General features: G+C 46.8%; 1 protein-coding gene across 9 annotated transcripts in view; it reads right to left on the minus strand.

Annotated features, from left to right (window-relative positions):
• Window positions 1–15,648, minus strand: part of Rbms2 (RNA binding motif single stranded interacting protein 2) — a 63,954-nt gene extending 48,306 nt beyond the window's left edge. For 7 of the 9 annotated variants that reach the window (XR_005975634.1, XR_005975632.1, XR_005975631.1 and 4 more), the window contains exon 1: window positions 334–464. Coding sequence is in view for 3 of the 9 variants with exons in the window: in XM_041664482.1 (XP_041520416.1) it covers window positions 334–399 (66 nt within the window). In the remaining 6 variants the exon portion in view is untranslated. Of the gene's footprint in view, window positions 1–333; window positions 465–3,549; window positions 3,611–3,743; window positions 3,894–8,040; window positions 8,128–15,194 lie in introns of those variants that run through there. The other 2 variants (XM_041664513.1, XM_041664503.1) reach the window with 2 other exon arrangements.
• Window positions 15,649–15,681: the final 33 nt, after the last annotated feature.

The following is a 15,681-nucleotide window of genomic DNA, read 5'->3' on the forward strand; positions in this document are numbered from 1 at the left end:
TGAGCCTAGGGACAAGGTGTGGGATGACACACTGTCCCCAAGAACATCGGCACATCAGCAGACAGTCAAACTAACTTCATTTCACAAGACACAAACTCGCAAAGTTGACTGTTCTTATTCCGCCGGCCGTCTCCAGCCTCACAAACCCTGGATCTAAAGTCCTTCAACTCCAGAACCAGGTGCGAAAAGGCAGGGAAAGAAGGGGCAGAAGCTGAGGCGCTGAAGGGGGAGAGAGGAATCTCGTTCCCCTCTTAAAGGAGAATGCTTAAACCAAGGGCACTCCCGGACCCCTCGGAAAAGAAGGAGCAAGATTCCCCAAAAGCATTTTCCTACCTTCTTGTTGTTCTTGTTATACCCAAAAGTTGAAATCCCAGGCCTGGAAGTCACTGATAGCAGCATGTTTTCTTTACTGTTAGAGAACTAAGAGAAAGGAGAGAAGGAAAGGGAGGGGGTGGAGAGGGAGGGAGGAGGGGGGGAAAGGAGAGGGAGAGAGGAAGGGAGGGAAAGAGGGAGGGAAAGGGAGAAGGGAGGGGGAGGAGAAAGGGGAGAAAAGGAGCGAGAGAGAGAGAGAGAGAGAGAGAGAGAGAGAGGGAGGGGGGCTGCGGGGAAGAACGAGCTAGGTCTGCCTCGCGTCGCTGACAGAAGTTAACCGAGAGTCAGGACAAGCCACGTCCACTGGGTCCTAATGCCCAGGATGTTCTAGTCTGGTTTGTTTTCCTTAGGCTTAGTAGTTGGAGCTAGAGAGAAGAGTTCCTAGGTCTAGTCCTTGTCAAATGCAGACCCATTCCCTCAAGAACAAGTTCTGATTACCGCAAAAAGACAATTATCCTACTATCAATAAAAGACAACGATTTTTGTTGTTGTTTTGATTTGATCTGAAACTTTCTTTCCCTCAAATCTCAGCTATAAGATTTCAAGCTCGGCCTACAAGATGGCTTGGTGGTAAAGGTTGCCAAGCCTAAGTTAGGTCCTCAGATCTACCAGGTAGAAGGAGAGGAACAAAATTGTTCTCTGACCCCCACAAGCACGCACTGTGGCACGGCATTCAAAATAAATGTAATTTTTTTTTTAAGATTTCAAGTCTGATGTAAAAGGACCCACTCTGCCTCCCAGAGCATGTATAGAAAACTATACTGAGATACAGTGTGTGAGAAGAGCTTGGAGCTCAAACTACTTTATATTCAGGCTGATTTTTGTTTTGTTTTTGTTTTTCGAGACAGGGTTTCTCTGTAGCTTTGGAGCCTGTCCTAGAACTAGCTCTTGTAGACCAGGCTAGCCTCAAACTCACAGAGATCCGCCTGCCTCTGCCTCCCGAGTGCTGGGATTAAAGGCGTGCGCCACTACCGCCTGACTATTTAGACTGTTCTTAACATGTTAAGAAAGAACATGGAGGCTGGAGAGAGGGCTTAGGGGCTAAGAGCATTTGCTGCTCTTCCAGAGGACCTAGCTCACACCTGGCAGGCATCTGTATCAGGTGGTTTATGATCACCTCTATTGCTCCAGCTTTCACGTGCTCGCTCTCTCTCTCTCTCTCTCTCTCTCACACACACACACACACACACACACACTGTCACATTCTGTCATAGTCTCTCACCCTCTCTCACTCACTCACTCTCTCATACACACAATTTTTTTAAAGGTAAAAATGAACTTTTGGCAGTCTTATGTACATTGGTGTTTGGCCTGCATGTGTGTCGGACAGGTGAGGCTGTCAGATCCCCTGGAACCACAATTACAGACAGGTGTGAGCCCCGTGTGGTACTGGGACTGAACCCGGGTCCTCTGGAAGATCCGCCTCTTAACCACCGAGCCAGTCTCCAGCCCAGAAAATGAATCTTAAAAAAGCAAATAAATAAATAATAATAATAGTGAAAACGCAAGCTCATGGCCTGGAAATGGAGATGCGCCCTGTAAAGCTGTAACCGCAGCACACACAAAGGACAACCGACCAAGTCTGAGGCCAGAGGCTAGCCTGATCTTCAGAACAGTAGGCTAGCCGAGGCTGGAGAGATGGAGGACACACCAAAGAGAGTGAGGCAGGAGGATCACAAGTGCAGTCCGGCCTAGGCTCTGGGTTACACTTTTCTTTCCTCTTTCTACTGCCCCCCCCTTTCTTTTTTGGATGATGGTTCAACTGGTAAAGGTGTCCAAGATCAGGATTCAGTTGTTGGCACTACATGGTTAAAGGGAGAACCCAGTCCCAGAAGTTGTTCTCTGACCTGCACACACATACACACGCTGTGGCATGCACAGCCCAACACTCACACACACACACACACACATACACGCACACACACACAAACACACACACACAGACACACACACAAAACGTAGTAAGCAGAACGAAGGTGAAAGCACAAAGAGCAGACACGAATTAGCTCTGTGACAGGAAAGACAGGCTGACGTCAGCTCTCCCACTTCAGAGTCTCAGCAAGGAAGGCGCCCTGAGCCAGACACGGTGACTCTTTCGTGCCTTCAGTCACAGCAAAACCAAAATAATAAATAAATCAATAAGTAAATAAATAAAAGCCATCCATCAGAACAATTTCACAAAGCTCAGGGCTTGGTGATTATTGAACAAGTAGAAGCCTTTTATTTTCTTGTCATTGTACTTATCTACTTTTGGTCATAGCAGGGATCAAAACCAAAGGCTCCATTCAGTACGCTCAGCACTCTACGACTCCCTAAGCTATACAAAGTAACGTCTTCAGCCCAAGAAGAGCTATCTTATTTATTATCTATTTAACTATTTATGTAAGGTGGGGCCTCATCTGCAGCTCTCACTGACCTAAAACTCATTATCCCCCCCTGCCTTAGTGCCTTAGTGCAGGCCTACTAGCGTAGACACGCTCAAGAGTGCCTTGTTTTGGGCCGGGCAATGGTGGCGCACACCTTTAATCCCAGCACTCAGGAGGCAGAGGCAGGCGGATCTCTGTGAGTTCGAGACCAGCCTGGTCTACAAGAGCTAGTTCCAGGACAGGCTCCAAAGCCACAGCGAAACCCTGTTTCGAAAAACCAAAAAAAAAAAGAGTGCCTTGTTTTGTGTGTTTGTTTGTTTGGTTTGGTTGTTTGGTTTGATGATGCCAGGTGACCTAGCGCTCTGCCACGGAGCCACATTTCCAGCCCCCAGCTTATACTTGATGCTTCTTTTTAAAGTTAGCTTTATTTAAATCACGTGTATTATATATCACGTGTGTTCCTGGTGCCTATGGAGGTCAGAAGGGGGCATCAGATGCCCTAAAACTTCAGTCACAGATGTTTGTGATCTACCATGTGGGTGCTGGGAACCAAGCCTTGGTCCTCTGTATTAGCTCTTAACCACCGAATCAACTCTCCAGCCCTGCTTGATACTTTAAATACATGGTCTCAAGTAGCCCAAGCTGTGGCTGGGCTCCACACAGCCAGAAATGATGAACTCCTAAACCTCATGCCTGCTTTCCTGATGGCTAGGCCACAGATTAGACCACCGTGCCCTATGCTTCGACTTTTCATTCTATTATCCCCTTAGCCCTTAAAACCCCTGAAGCTTAATCAAGTAGAAAAACTCACCAGGTGTGGAATTTCTCGCCACGCTGAATGAAGTTCGCAGAGTTAGGATATCGTCTCTGAGCTGTCAAAGAAACAAACCATAACTCTTTTAAAACGCTCACAGACGTCTCACAAAGGAGGAGGAGATGAGACTTTTTGGGAAAGAAGAATAGAACGCAAGAGACAGGAATCCCACGCAGTCGCAGTAAACTCACCTCCAGTCTGACCTCGAAGGAACAGTTGTAGCAAGAAAAGAAAACTTAGGAATGACCCACAGAAGTCCACCCATCTGCCCAGAACAGGGAGGGAGACTGCCGGGCCTCAGAGCCCCTCCTCAGTGCTCCTGGCTGCCATCGCACACGCTCCAAAAGACCTTAAACCCAAACCCTCTCTGAAATGAAGCTCTGCTTTCTGGTTTTCCCGTCACTGTTTTGCTGTGATAACGGAACAGACAGCGCCAGCATTCTGCAGAGCAAACATATGAGGAGCTATCCCCAACTCTGCTTTCATTTACAACAGGACAGGAAGCGCCTGCTCAACTCAAGGGACACAGGAAGGGTGGGGACAGCCTCAACGTGGGAATCGTGGGAATGGCCACTGAGCATGGAAATGGGAGTTCAGCACAGCACAAAAGTAAATAACAGCATCTCTTGGGGACACCACATTTTTTAAGAACTTCCTTTTCCACCCTCAGAAGTTGTCATTCACCATATCCTGACCCATCTATCTAAATATCTAAATGATATTAACTGGTATCTCACCATGGCAGGGCTATTACACAGAAAAACCCCATCTCAAAAAAAAAGTAATGATAATAAATTGGTTTGTTGGTGTATTTGTGTGTGTCTGTATGGTTTTGTTGTTGTCGCTGTTGCTGTTGTTGCCCCAGACAGGGTTTCTCTGTGTACACCTGGCTGTTCCAGAATTTGCTCTGGAGACCAGGCTGGTCTCAAACTCACAGTTCTGCCTCCCTCTGCCTCCCAAGTGCTGGGATTAAAGGCGGACACCTCCCCCACCCCCCATTGTCTAATCTTTAAAAAGTAGAATTGTCTTATTCTCTTCTGAGTCAAGTCTCACTATGCAGTGTCCACTGGCCCCAAACTCAATGATGCATTGATACATAAAAACATCAATATAGGGGCTGGAGAGATGGCTCAGTGGTTAAGAGCACCGGCTGCTCTTCCAGAGGTCATGAGTTCAATTCCCAGCAACCACATGGTGGCTCACAACCATCTGTAATGAGATCTGGTGCCCTCTTCTAGTGTGTGGGCAGACATGGAGGCAGAATGTTGTATACACAATAAATAAATAAATTAAAAAAAACCCATCAATATATATATACCAACATTGGCCAGTGTTTTTATGTGTATACACTGTATAATGTTTATATCGGGTTAAACATCTGTCCCTTCTAACACTTATCATTTGTGATGAAAACATTCATTTTTTTTGTCTTCCTAGAGGCAGGATTTTTTTCTTTTTTCTATTTTTTTAAATTGATATTTATTGAGCTCTACATTTTTCTCTGCTCCTCTCCCTGTCTCTCTCCTCCCCCTTTAATCCTCCCCTGAGGTCCTCAAGCTCCCAATTCACTCAGGAGATCTTGTCTTTTTATACTTTCTACTTCCCATGTAGATTAGATCTATGTAAGTCTCTCTTATTGTCTGCATTGTTGTCTAAATTCTCTGGGATTGTGGTTTGTAGGTTGGCTTTCTTTGCTTTATGTTTTAAAACCACCTATGAGTGAGTACATGTGATAATTGTCTTTCTGTGTTTGTGTTACCGCATAATGTTTTCTTGTTCCATCCATTTTCCTGTAAAATTCAAGCTGTCGTTATTTGTTCCTGCTGTGTAGTACTCCACTGTGTAAATGTACCGCATTTTGGGGCAGGGTTTTGTTTACAATTTAGTCCAGTCCCTCTACTAGCCCTGAGAGAACTACCTCCCGTGTTTGAAACCTTAAAAGATTTACTTTTATTTGTGTGTGTGTGTGTGTGTGTGTGTGCACATTCAAATTCCATAGTGTGCTTGTGGTCACAGAAGGACTCTCAAGCAGTTCCCGGAGCTACTTCCCTCCAGCTACCTTGGGCGGGGTATGGAACTCGGGTCCCAGACCCATGCTCAGGTGCCTCCACCTACTAACAAAACAGTCTTTACATTTTTAAAACAGTCCCTTGTACCTCAGACTTGTGAAATGGAGTAAATAGTTACCTATTTCTTAGCATTTTAAGTGAAACAAGTCCTTCCTATGCAGCCTGTAGGAAGAGGACACTTAGGGAACACCCAGCTGTTATCGTGATTAGTTACTGTCTCCCAGCGTGCACCCCTTTGAGTGTCATGTGACCAACATGGAAGATCTTAAGAGAACATTTTTTGGAAACCAGTGCCTTAGTTGCATTCAAGATTACACTATACTAGCCGGGCGATGGTGGCGCACGCCTTTAATCCCAGCACTCGGGAGGCAGAGGTAGGCGGATCTCTGTGAGTTCGAGACCAGCCTGGTCTATAGAGCTAGTTCCAGGACAGGCTCCAAAGCCACAGAGAAACCCTATCTCGAAAAACAAAACAAAACAAAAAAAAAAAAAGATTACACTATACTATAGGGGGCTGGAGAGATGGCTCAGCAGTTAAGAGCATTGCCTGCTCTTCCAAAGGTCCTGAGTTCAATTCCCAGCAACCACATGGTGGCTCACAACCATCTGTAATGAGGTCTGGTGCCCTCTTCTGGCCTTCAGGCATACACGCAGAAAGAATATTTTAATACATAATAAATAAATATTAAAAAAAAAAAGCTTGACCCCCCGGCCATTTTATTTCTCCTTTGGATGCTGTCTTAAATCCTAGGCAGCATTCCACTCTACACAGCCACACTTTTTCTCTGTGGGGAGACTTTCTCCCCCAGAGCAGCTGCTGATGGGTCTGCCTGCTTTCTTGGACCCTAACTCAAAAGGCGTTCTTTCTCTCTCTTTAATTCACCTCCTCCTCTTGGCCTCTGCCAAGACTGATAGTTTGACTGCCCCGTTTTTTGTTTTGTTTTGTTTTGTTTTTTTCCTTTCAAACTCTGATAAAAAAAAAAACAGTTCTGGAACTTCAAAAGGAACATTTTAAAAATGGGGGGAAAAATTTAAAACAAGGCATGGTGGCACACACCTGTGATCCCAGCACCCAGGAGCATCTGAAGCTCAAGGTTATCCTCAGCTACCTGGTGAGCGTGAGGCCATCCTGGGCTATAGAACCAACTCAGAAAGGAGGGAGAGACAACAGATAAGTCTTGACTCACATAAAAGTCATACTTCCCCTGATATACTATTACATTTTTATAGTCTATCCAATAAATTTAGGGCTGCAGAAACAGAATGTCCCAGATACACACATGATAGAAAAGTTAGGTCAAAGAGCACGGACAACACTAACTAGAGACTGCAATTCGGTGAGTACACACACCTTTTGGGGTGCTGGATGTCTAACCCAAGTCCGGCAGAGTGCGTCTGCCTGTGACCTTCATCCCCGGTTTTGTGAGGGGAAGGGGAAGGCAGCAGTGTGCTAGGGTTCTGCTCGGGAGGGTCAGGGAGAACCCTAACCCTCCAGAATGGCTCCTGCCTTTCTGTTTCCTTCGTTAGATTGTTCACGCCTTTCTACATCTGGCCAATTTCTAATAATTAGGTCCCATGAGTCCAGCATTAGGTTCTTTTGGTTTTGTTTGGTTTTCTTGAGAGGGGCTCTCTCTATGTTGCTCAGCTTGATTCCTAACTCCTAACTATTCTCCTGAGGAGGTAGGATGGCAGGCAACGCCACTGAGTTGTTTTGGGAGGGAGTAGAAATTATTTGTAATATCTTCTAGGAAAAGAGACATTTACACCTTCTGATTTCGAAGCGACTAGTTTGGAACTTCTCTAGAATGTGCACTGGATGAAACACACTCACCCTTGCTGGATATGCTAACGCACACGCTTCAAGCATTTGGGAGGCAGAGGCAGGAAGATCTTTGTTGGGTTTGAGACTACGTAGTGAGAGCCAAGACTGCCAGGGCTACAAAGTAGGATTCCATTTTCAATACCACCACCCCCCAAAAAAACCAAAAAAGCCAATTTTTATTTTTGTGACTGTGTGTATGCCGGCCAAAGCCGTAAGAGGGTGTTAAACTTCCTGCAGCTGGGGTTTCAAGAAACAATGTAGGCACTGGGAGTCATACTCGGGGCCTCTGGAGAAACAGCAAACACGCCTAGCCTCTGAGACTCATCTCTCCGGAACACCTTTTTTGTTTTTTTGTTTTTTCTTTTAAACACACGGTCTCAGTCTCACAATGTTGCCCAGATTTTCCTGGAGGTTAGTTTCTGAAAAACGCAACACGGTTTGGCTGTAGTTACACAGGCCTGGAATCCCAGCCCTTGAGATGTAGAGGTAAAAGGATTTGGATTCAGAACTGGAGAATAGTCTCAATTACATAATGAATTTGTGGCCAGCCTAGAGTACACGAGACCCCCTGACCCCGACACACAGGGATAGCCTTACCGTGAATGACAACGCTCGTGAAATTTCCACCACTCAACGCTGAAGCAGGACAACTGCATGAGTTCTTCTCGGTCACACAGTAAGATCCTGTCTCAAAACAAAACAATGCAAAATATACTACCAAGTAAGAATCCCAAGCATTTAGAGATAGATGAACTTCGCCTGTCTGAGGGAAGATGCCTGTTATGCCATTGTTGTTCCCTCCCAATCAGGGTGGAGAACTGAGAACCTGCAGAAGTGATGGACTCTAGCCTGTGTGTGTGTATCCTTGAAGGCAGGAAGCCCGGCCAGCACGCAGGTGATGGTCTCAGCATGCTCAGCACCGGGGGAATAAGATCTATCAAAACCAAGGACACACCCCCAACACACCCCATTCCAGATAGAAAAACTCGTTCTGTTGACTAACGTGTCTGCCGCAAGTATTCTCTAACGGAAATCATCTAAAACATTGAATTTTTCTCCTCAAAAAGAGAAGAGAAAAAGCAGGGTTAGAAGAAAACAGAAAAAAGAAGGCTGAGGATATAGCTGGTAAGACACTTGCCTATCATGACTGAAGCTCTGGGCTTGAGCCTCAGCACCATGTAAAACAGGTCTGGCGGCACCCAGGCACCCACGTGTGTTCCCTGCACTTGGGAGGAAGGAGGATCAGGAGTTCAAGGCCATCTTCCTCTACCATCCTCAAAGAAGTCTGGATTATGTGAGACTGTCTCGAACAACAGGAAAGAGAAGTGTTTGCCTAAGCACATATGTGTGCACACAGTGTGTAACACTTGTCTGCCTCACACCCACGAAGAGAGGCAGAGATCCCCTGGAACAGACTTACAAGCTACCTTGTGGCTGCTGAGAACTGAACTTGGGGCCTGCATAAAAGCAGCCAGAGCTCTTACCTATTGAGTCATCTCTCCGGGCCCCCTTCACCTCCTGCCCAGCTTTTTGAGACAGGGCTTTACTATAGAACACTGACTGGTTTAGGAGTTACTATGTAGACTAGATTGGCCTAGACTCACAGAGATCTGCTTGCCTCTGCTCCCCAAATGCTGGGGTAAAGGCATGTGCTACTATATCCAACTTGTTTTTTTTTTAAGTTACCATGCATAGATTTTTTTTAAGGTTTATTTATTTATTATGTATACAGTGTTCTGCCTGTCAGAAGAGGGCACCAGATCTCATTACAGTCATCACATGGATGCTGGGAACTGAACTCAGGACCTCTGGAAGAGCAGTCAGTGCTCTTAACTTCTGAGCCATCTCCCAACCCCTCCCTCCTTTTTTCTTTTTCTTTCTTTGTTTTCTTCCTTCTTTCTTTCTTTCTTTCTTTCTTTCTTTCTTCTTTTTGGTTTTTCAAGATAGGGTTTTGCTGTAGGTTTGGAGCCTATCCTAAAGCTCACACTGTAGACCAGACTGTAGTGGAATTTCATTTGTATTTTAATAAATAAAGCTTGCCTGAAGATCGGAAAAGTAAAACAGCCACACTGGCCAGCCTTACAGAGCAGGCAGCAATGACACACACCTTTAATCCCAGGAGCCACACTAGCGTGCCATAGAAACCAGTGGTGCACGCCCTTAATCCCAGAACTAGAGAGGATTATAAAATGGGAGGAGACAGCTCTCAGACACAGTCTCATTCTAAGATTCCTGCAGACAGGATCACCATTTTGGACTGAGGAGAGATAAGAGCCAGTGGCTGTCTGTTTTGCCTTTTCTGACCTTCAGGTTGAACCCCAATTTCCTTTTTTTTTTTTTTTAAGATAAGGTCGCCTGCAGCTCAGGCTGGCCTTAAAAAATTCACTATGTATCTAAGGATGAACGAGCTCTCAGGCATACGTCAGTGAAGGACCTAAGACTGCATTCTATGCATTCTCAGAACCATCTACATTGGTGATACGGGTCTATTCATGTGTTTACTTCACACCTGAGACATTAATTTTTGTCTAGCCCTAACTATCTCTAAAACAACTCACATGATCCCATCAGGGGTATCAACTTCAATTCAACTACCAGGTTTCACCAAATTAAACTACTATATATAATTTTTTTCAATATTTTTATCATTGAATAATAATTTCACATGGTTACACTAGCATACAGCAGTAAGTGTAAAGCCATGAGGATGGCAATGAGCCAGAACACTGAGGGCTGGGGTGCAGTTCAATGGTGCATTTGCCTAGCACGCACAGGACCTGGGTTCAATCCGCAGTGTGCCCGGAGATACAGCAAAGAAAAAAACTATTAACTTGAAGTAGCCTTAACAATACCTGTATAAAACTGTCAAATAATAACAACAAAAATTTGCTAGGGGCCATGGCAAACAAACAAACATCCACAGGCTCCAGAACATGGGCTTCAGGTGTGTGTGTCCACGCCAGCTCGGAATCTGGAATTTCCGACCTTCAGTTCTACACTGTCTGCTTATGGTGAGCACATGCCACCACACCTGCCTCTGCTTTTGTTCTTTAAAAGGAAGGGTCTTCCATAGTCCTGCCTGGCCTCAGGGTGGCTGTGGAGGATGACTTTGAACTTTGATTCTGTCTCTGCATCCCAAGGGCAGGCCTTACAGGAGCGAGGCGCCACAGGCTAGACAGGACCCAGTTTCTCAGCTAGGCCTCCTCGGTCCCGAGTTTTATGTGATAAAACACAGCAACTTGCGGGGAGCAAAGGGTTTATTAGGCTCATCCTTTGTCCCAGTCAGGGTTTCTTTTTTTTTCTTTTTTTCTTTTTTTTTTAAAAATATTTATTTATTTATTATGTATACAATATTCTGTCTGTGTGTATGCTTGCAGGCCAGAAGAGGGCATCAGACCACATTACAGATGGTTGTGAGCCACCATGTGGTTGCTGGGACTTGAACTCAGGACCTTTGGTAGAGCAGGCAATGCTCTTAACCTCTGAGCCATCTCTCCAGCCCCCCCAGTCAGGGTTTCTATTGCTGCAAGGAAACGCCATGACCAAAGCAAGATGAGGAGGACAGGGTTTGTTTGGCTTACACTGTCACACTGCTATCCATCACGGGAGGAAGTCAGGGCAGGGACCTGGAGGCGGGAGCTGATGCGGAGACAACGGAGGAGTGCTGCTTACTGGCTTGCTTCCCCTGGCTTGCTCATCCTGCTTTCTTTCTTTCTTTCTTTCTTTGTGTGTGTGTGTGTGTGTGTGTGTGTGTTTTGTTGTTGTTTATTTGTTTGTTTTTCGAGACAGGGTTTCTCTGTGTAGCCTGGCTGTCCTGGAACTCACTCTGTAGACCAGGCTGGGCCTCAAACTCACAAAGATCCGCCTGCCTCTGCCTCTGAAGTCCTAGGATTAAAGGCCTGCACCACCACCTTGAGGCTAACGTCTTACCTGCCTTGGCTTGCTATTGCTGTAATAACCACCATTTCAAAAAGCAACAGATGAGCCGGGCGATGGTGGCGCACGCCTTTAATCCCAGCACTCGGGAGGCAGAGGCAGGCGGATCTCTGTGAGTTCGAGACCAGCCTGGTCTACAGAGCTAGTTCCAGGACAGGCTCCAGAACCAGAGAAACCCTGTCTCGAAAAACAAAACAAAAAAAGCAACAGATGTAGCAAAGATTTTATTTCAACTTACAAGTCCCTATCCAGTCCATCATGAAGGAAAGTTGAGGCAGGAACTGAAGCAGGGGCCATGGAGAAATGCTGCTTACTGGCTTGCGGCAGCCACCTTTTGTGGGTTGGGTCCTCCCACGTGTCGGCAGGCCATTCTGATTGAGGCTTTTCTCAAGTGAGGTTCCCTTTCCCCAAATAACTCAAGCTTATGTCAAGCTGACAAAAAACCCAACCAGGACTCCATCCAGATATAATTTAAATTCATTATAATGACAGACTATAATTTTCATCCTTTTCAGAGTGTTTCTGGTGAGAAAGCAAGCCACCAAAGAATACCAGGAGAAACACTGCCACCTGCTGGGCAAAGTAGGACACGCATCCTTTAGGAAACAGGATCCAATATAGGTCAGAAGTTTGAGGGGAGAGGGAGATCTTATTTTTATTACTGGGGTGTGGGACAGGTACATGTGTAAGTCAGAGGACCATATTTGTGGGGTCATTTCTCCACTTTTAACCTTACTTGGGTTCCAGGAATCAAAACTCAGGCTGCCAGATTCAGATTCAGACAGCATTTACCCACTGAGCAGTCTTGGTCACTCCAACTTTCGCTGTTGTTCTGTTTTTGTGTTTTGAATGAGGGGAGGGGGGGCATCATCGTATAGTAGAGGCTGGCCTTGAACTGCTCACCCTTCAGGCTCTGACTCAGGAAATCAAAGTGCACCCGAGCAAGTTCGATAGGCAACCAGCTTCCACGTAAGAGGAAAATGCAAGAAGCAGAAGCTCATTAGCAGTGATATAAAATAGATAATTCAAAGAAACAGGGATATAAATGAAGCAAATAGTTAATAACTAGAAATTCCCTAACCTAAGGCATTTTTCTCATGAACAAATCTTTAGAAGGGTTGGCAAACAGGTTAGCTCATTGAGTACTGACTATGAGACCATATGGACTTGAGTTCCGACCCCCAGCACACACATAAAAAACTGGGAATCTGGAACTCGAGCGTTGAGGCGAGGTATCGCTGGCCATCCAAGGTCTAGCTGTGTCTAGGTCCAGGTTCATAAGAGACCCTCACTCAAAAAATACGGTGGGGGCTGGAGAAATGGCTCAGGAGTTAAGAACACTTGCTGCCCTGCAGAGGACCCAAGTTCAGTTCCCAGCACTCATACAGTCTGTAACTCTGGTTCCAGGGTTACCTCTCTGGCCTCCACAGGCACCAGGTACTTATGTGGTACATGCATATGTGCAGGTAAAACACTGCACAGCAAAAGGCAGGCATGGTAGTACACACCTTTAATCAGGAGGCACAGGAAGACGATCTCTGTGAGTTCCAGGCCAGCCTGGGCTACCCAGTGAGACCCTGTTTCAAAAAAAAAATCTTTAAAATCAAAGTGGAGATCCCCTGAGAAAGACACCTGTGCACACACAAGCACATGTACGTACACCGCACATGCAAACTCATGTTGATTAAGTTTATACTGAGTAGTAAAGCTCGTAATTAAACACAGGCAAGGTGTTACAGATGTGTGTAACCTCAGCAGCTCGGGAGACTGAGGCAGGAGGGGGCAAATTTGAGCCCAACAACGTAACTAGTCCCCGTCTCCAAAACCAAAAAGCGTTGATGGGGATGCTCAGCTGGCCGAGTGCTTGCCTACATGCTTGATTCCTAGCATGCAGGAATCCTTCGGTTCAGACCCTGGCCTGGAATAACTCTGGGCGGGCAGGGCAACCGCAGGTCTATAACCCCTGCCCTTGAGAGGTAGAAGCCGGTGGAGGATCAGAGCTTCAAGTCATCCTTGAAAAGCAAGTTCAAGAGCATCAGGGAGACATTCTATCTGAAAGCAAAAACCAAGAAGTTTGCTTTCAGGGCAAAGTCAGAAGTAGGGCAACGACCTGTAGACCCTGAGTTAGAGGAAGTGCTCCTGATAGGGGAGCGGGTAAGTCAGAGTGGAAGGGCGAACAGTAGGAAAAACAAACAGAGGGAGGCCGCCTGGTTCCAAACAAAACCCCCACTCTGAACCGTAAGAAGAGCTGCCGTCCTACCAAACACGCAAGCATGTTTGACGTCTGATTTCTCATGGTTACATCTCGCTTATGGCAAGTTCTCCTCACACAGCCCAACTGAGCTTGTCCCCCTGACCCTCTCATCCAAGCTTCTCAGACGGTGAGATCTACAAGGGTTGTACCCCGTTCTGGGCCAGGATCAGAGCCATTTAGATTCAGAAATGAAAACTGAAGAGTTTTGTAATGTAGCCTGGGCAGCTCAATAGTCAATGACCAGTTTAGTTCTATCTCACAGCATAAAATAACCTTTTTCAGGAGCGAGGTCGTTTTCTCCCGGGTTGTTGATTCAGTTGTCAATTTTGGAGAAGGCTGCACGTAACCCGAGATCTGTGTGATTTCAGCTCTGGGCTCTCTTATGCAAGCAGTCTTAATTTTAATTTAAAAAGTTGGTCATCGTTCTTTTTAAACATTTATGTATCTGGGGTGGGGGGCACATGAGTGCTCCTGTCTATGGCAGTTCTCTCTTTCCACTGTGTGGGCTCCACGGCTTGAATGCAGGCAGCTGTCAAGCTTAGCAACAAACACCTTTACCCACCGAGGTGTCTCTGTTCTGAGTTTCCTCACTTCAGAATGGGCCTAACAACTGCTTCATAGGCTGAGGAGAGAGAGACACACCATACACACTCAAGAACAGCGGTTAGTATTACTCCAACTAAACAAAAGTGTGAGGAGGTGGGGTGGACTCCTTAGGAGACAGAAGATGGCCTTGAACCACTGACCCACCTGCCCTTCTGCTCTGGAGTGCTGACCATCACTCCCTTAATTCTCAAAGAGTTTTGTGTAAGTTCTTCATTGAAGAGGAGATGCGTGGGTGATTAAATAGACAAAACTGGACCAGATGGTGGCACACACACTTTTAATCCCAGCACTCTGAAGGTTTAAACAGGTGGGTCTGTGAGGCCAGCCTGGTCTACCTAGGGAGTGCCAGGACAGCCAGGGCTACATAGAGAGGCCCAGTCTCAAAAATAAAAAAATAAAATTGGGGGGGGGAGCATTTATATAATGTTTTGTGTTTCTTCTCTATCTCTCTCTCCCTCTCTCCCTCTCTCTCTCTCCCTTCCTCTGTATGTGTGTGGGTTGCACACAACTGTAATCCCTGCATTTGAGAATGCTGAGGCAACACGGGCTACATCACAAGGCCCTGTCTCTAACACACTAACACGCACGCACGCTCACACACACAAGGTTTTCATGTTCGCTGTCTTTTCCTTCCTTCCTTCCCTCCCTCCTTCCTTCCTTCCTTTCTTTTTTTCTTGGTTTTTCGAGACAGAGTTTGTCTGTGAGCTTTGGAGCCTGTCCTGGAACTTGCTCTTGTAGACCACGCTGGCCTCGAACTCACAGAGATCCGCCTGCCTCTACCTCCCAAGTACTTGGAATAAAGGCGTGCACCACCACACTTATTTTAATGCATGAACTCTACAGAAAGAATATCTGCAGCCACCAAATAAACTGCAGGCAGATCACGCTAAGAACCTAGCACCGGAACGACTCTCACGGAAGCGCGGCTGTTTCTGGACATGCGTTCTACACTCACCGCCAGCGCGCGTCCGTGACGCGGTGCTCTGGGCCCGCAGCCCCACAGCAGGTGACAGTGCACGGGCCGCTTCTGGCCTCGGAACGTCGCACGCCCCCGGCGCGCCACCCGCTCACTAGGTGGCTCCTGCTTCCCGCTCGCTCTCATCTTTCTCTCTCGAGTAACATTTTCAGCTGCACCAGAGAATCCCATCGTTCCCAGCCCTGCCGCTTCTCCCCGAGCTCCGATCCGACGGCGCAGAGAGGGGTTTCTCTCCCACCACCGCAGTGACGCGCCCCGGAGTCCGTGGGCTCAGGGACCTGACTCTCCCCGCCTCCCAGGGTTCTTCTTCCTCGATGATTGGCCGTGGGCCCTGTCCGTCTTGACTCCAGGACCCGCCCTCTCCCACGCAGCGCCTTCCAGCCGCTGCTCACCGGTGGCCGCTGCACTCCTGGCTGAGGGCGACCAGGGCGATGGGTGCACCTGCAGGATCGGAGTCGCCACGGGC

Source organism: Microtus oregoni, unplaced genomic scaffold (genome assembly GCF_018167655.1).
Source record: "Microtus oregoni isolate MIOR12 unplaced genomic scaffold, Mior012 000001F_ref0000356, whole genome shotgun sequence".
Classification (NCBI taxonomy): Eukaryota; Metazoa; Chordata; class Mammalia; order Rodentia; family Cricetidae; genus Microtus; species Microtus oregoni.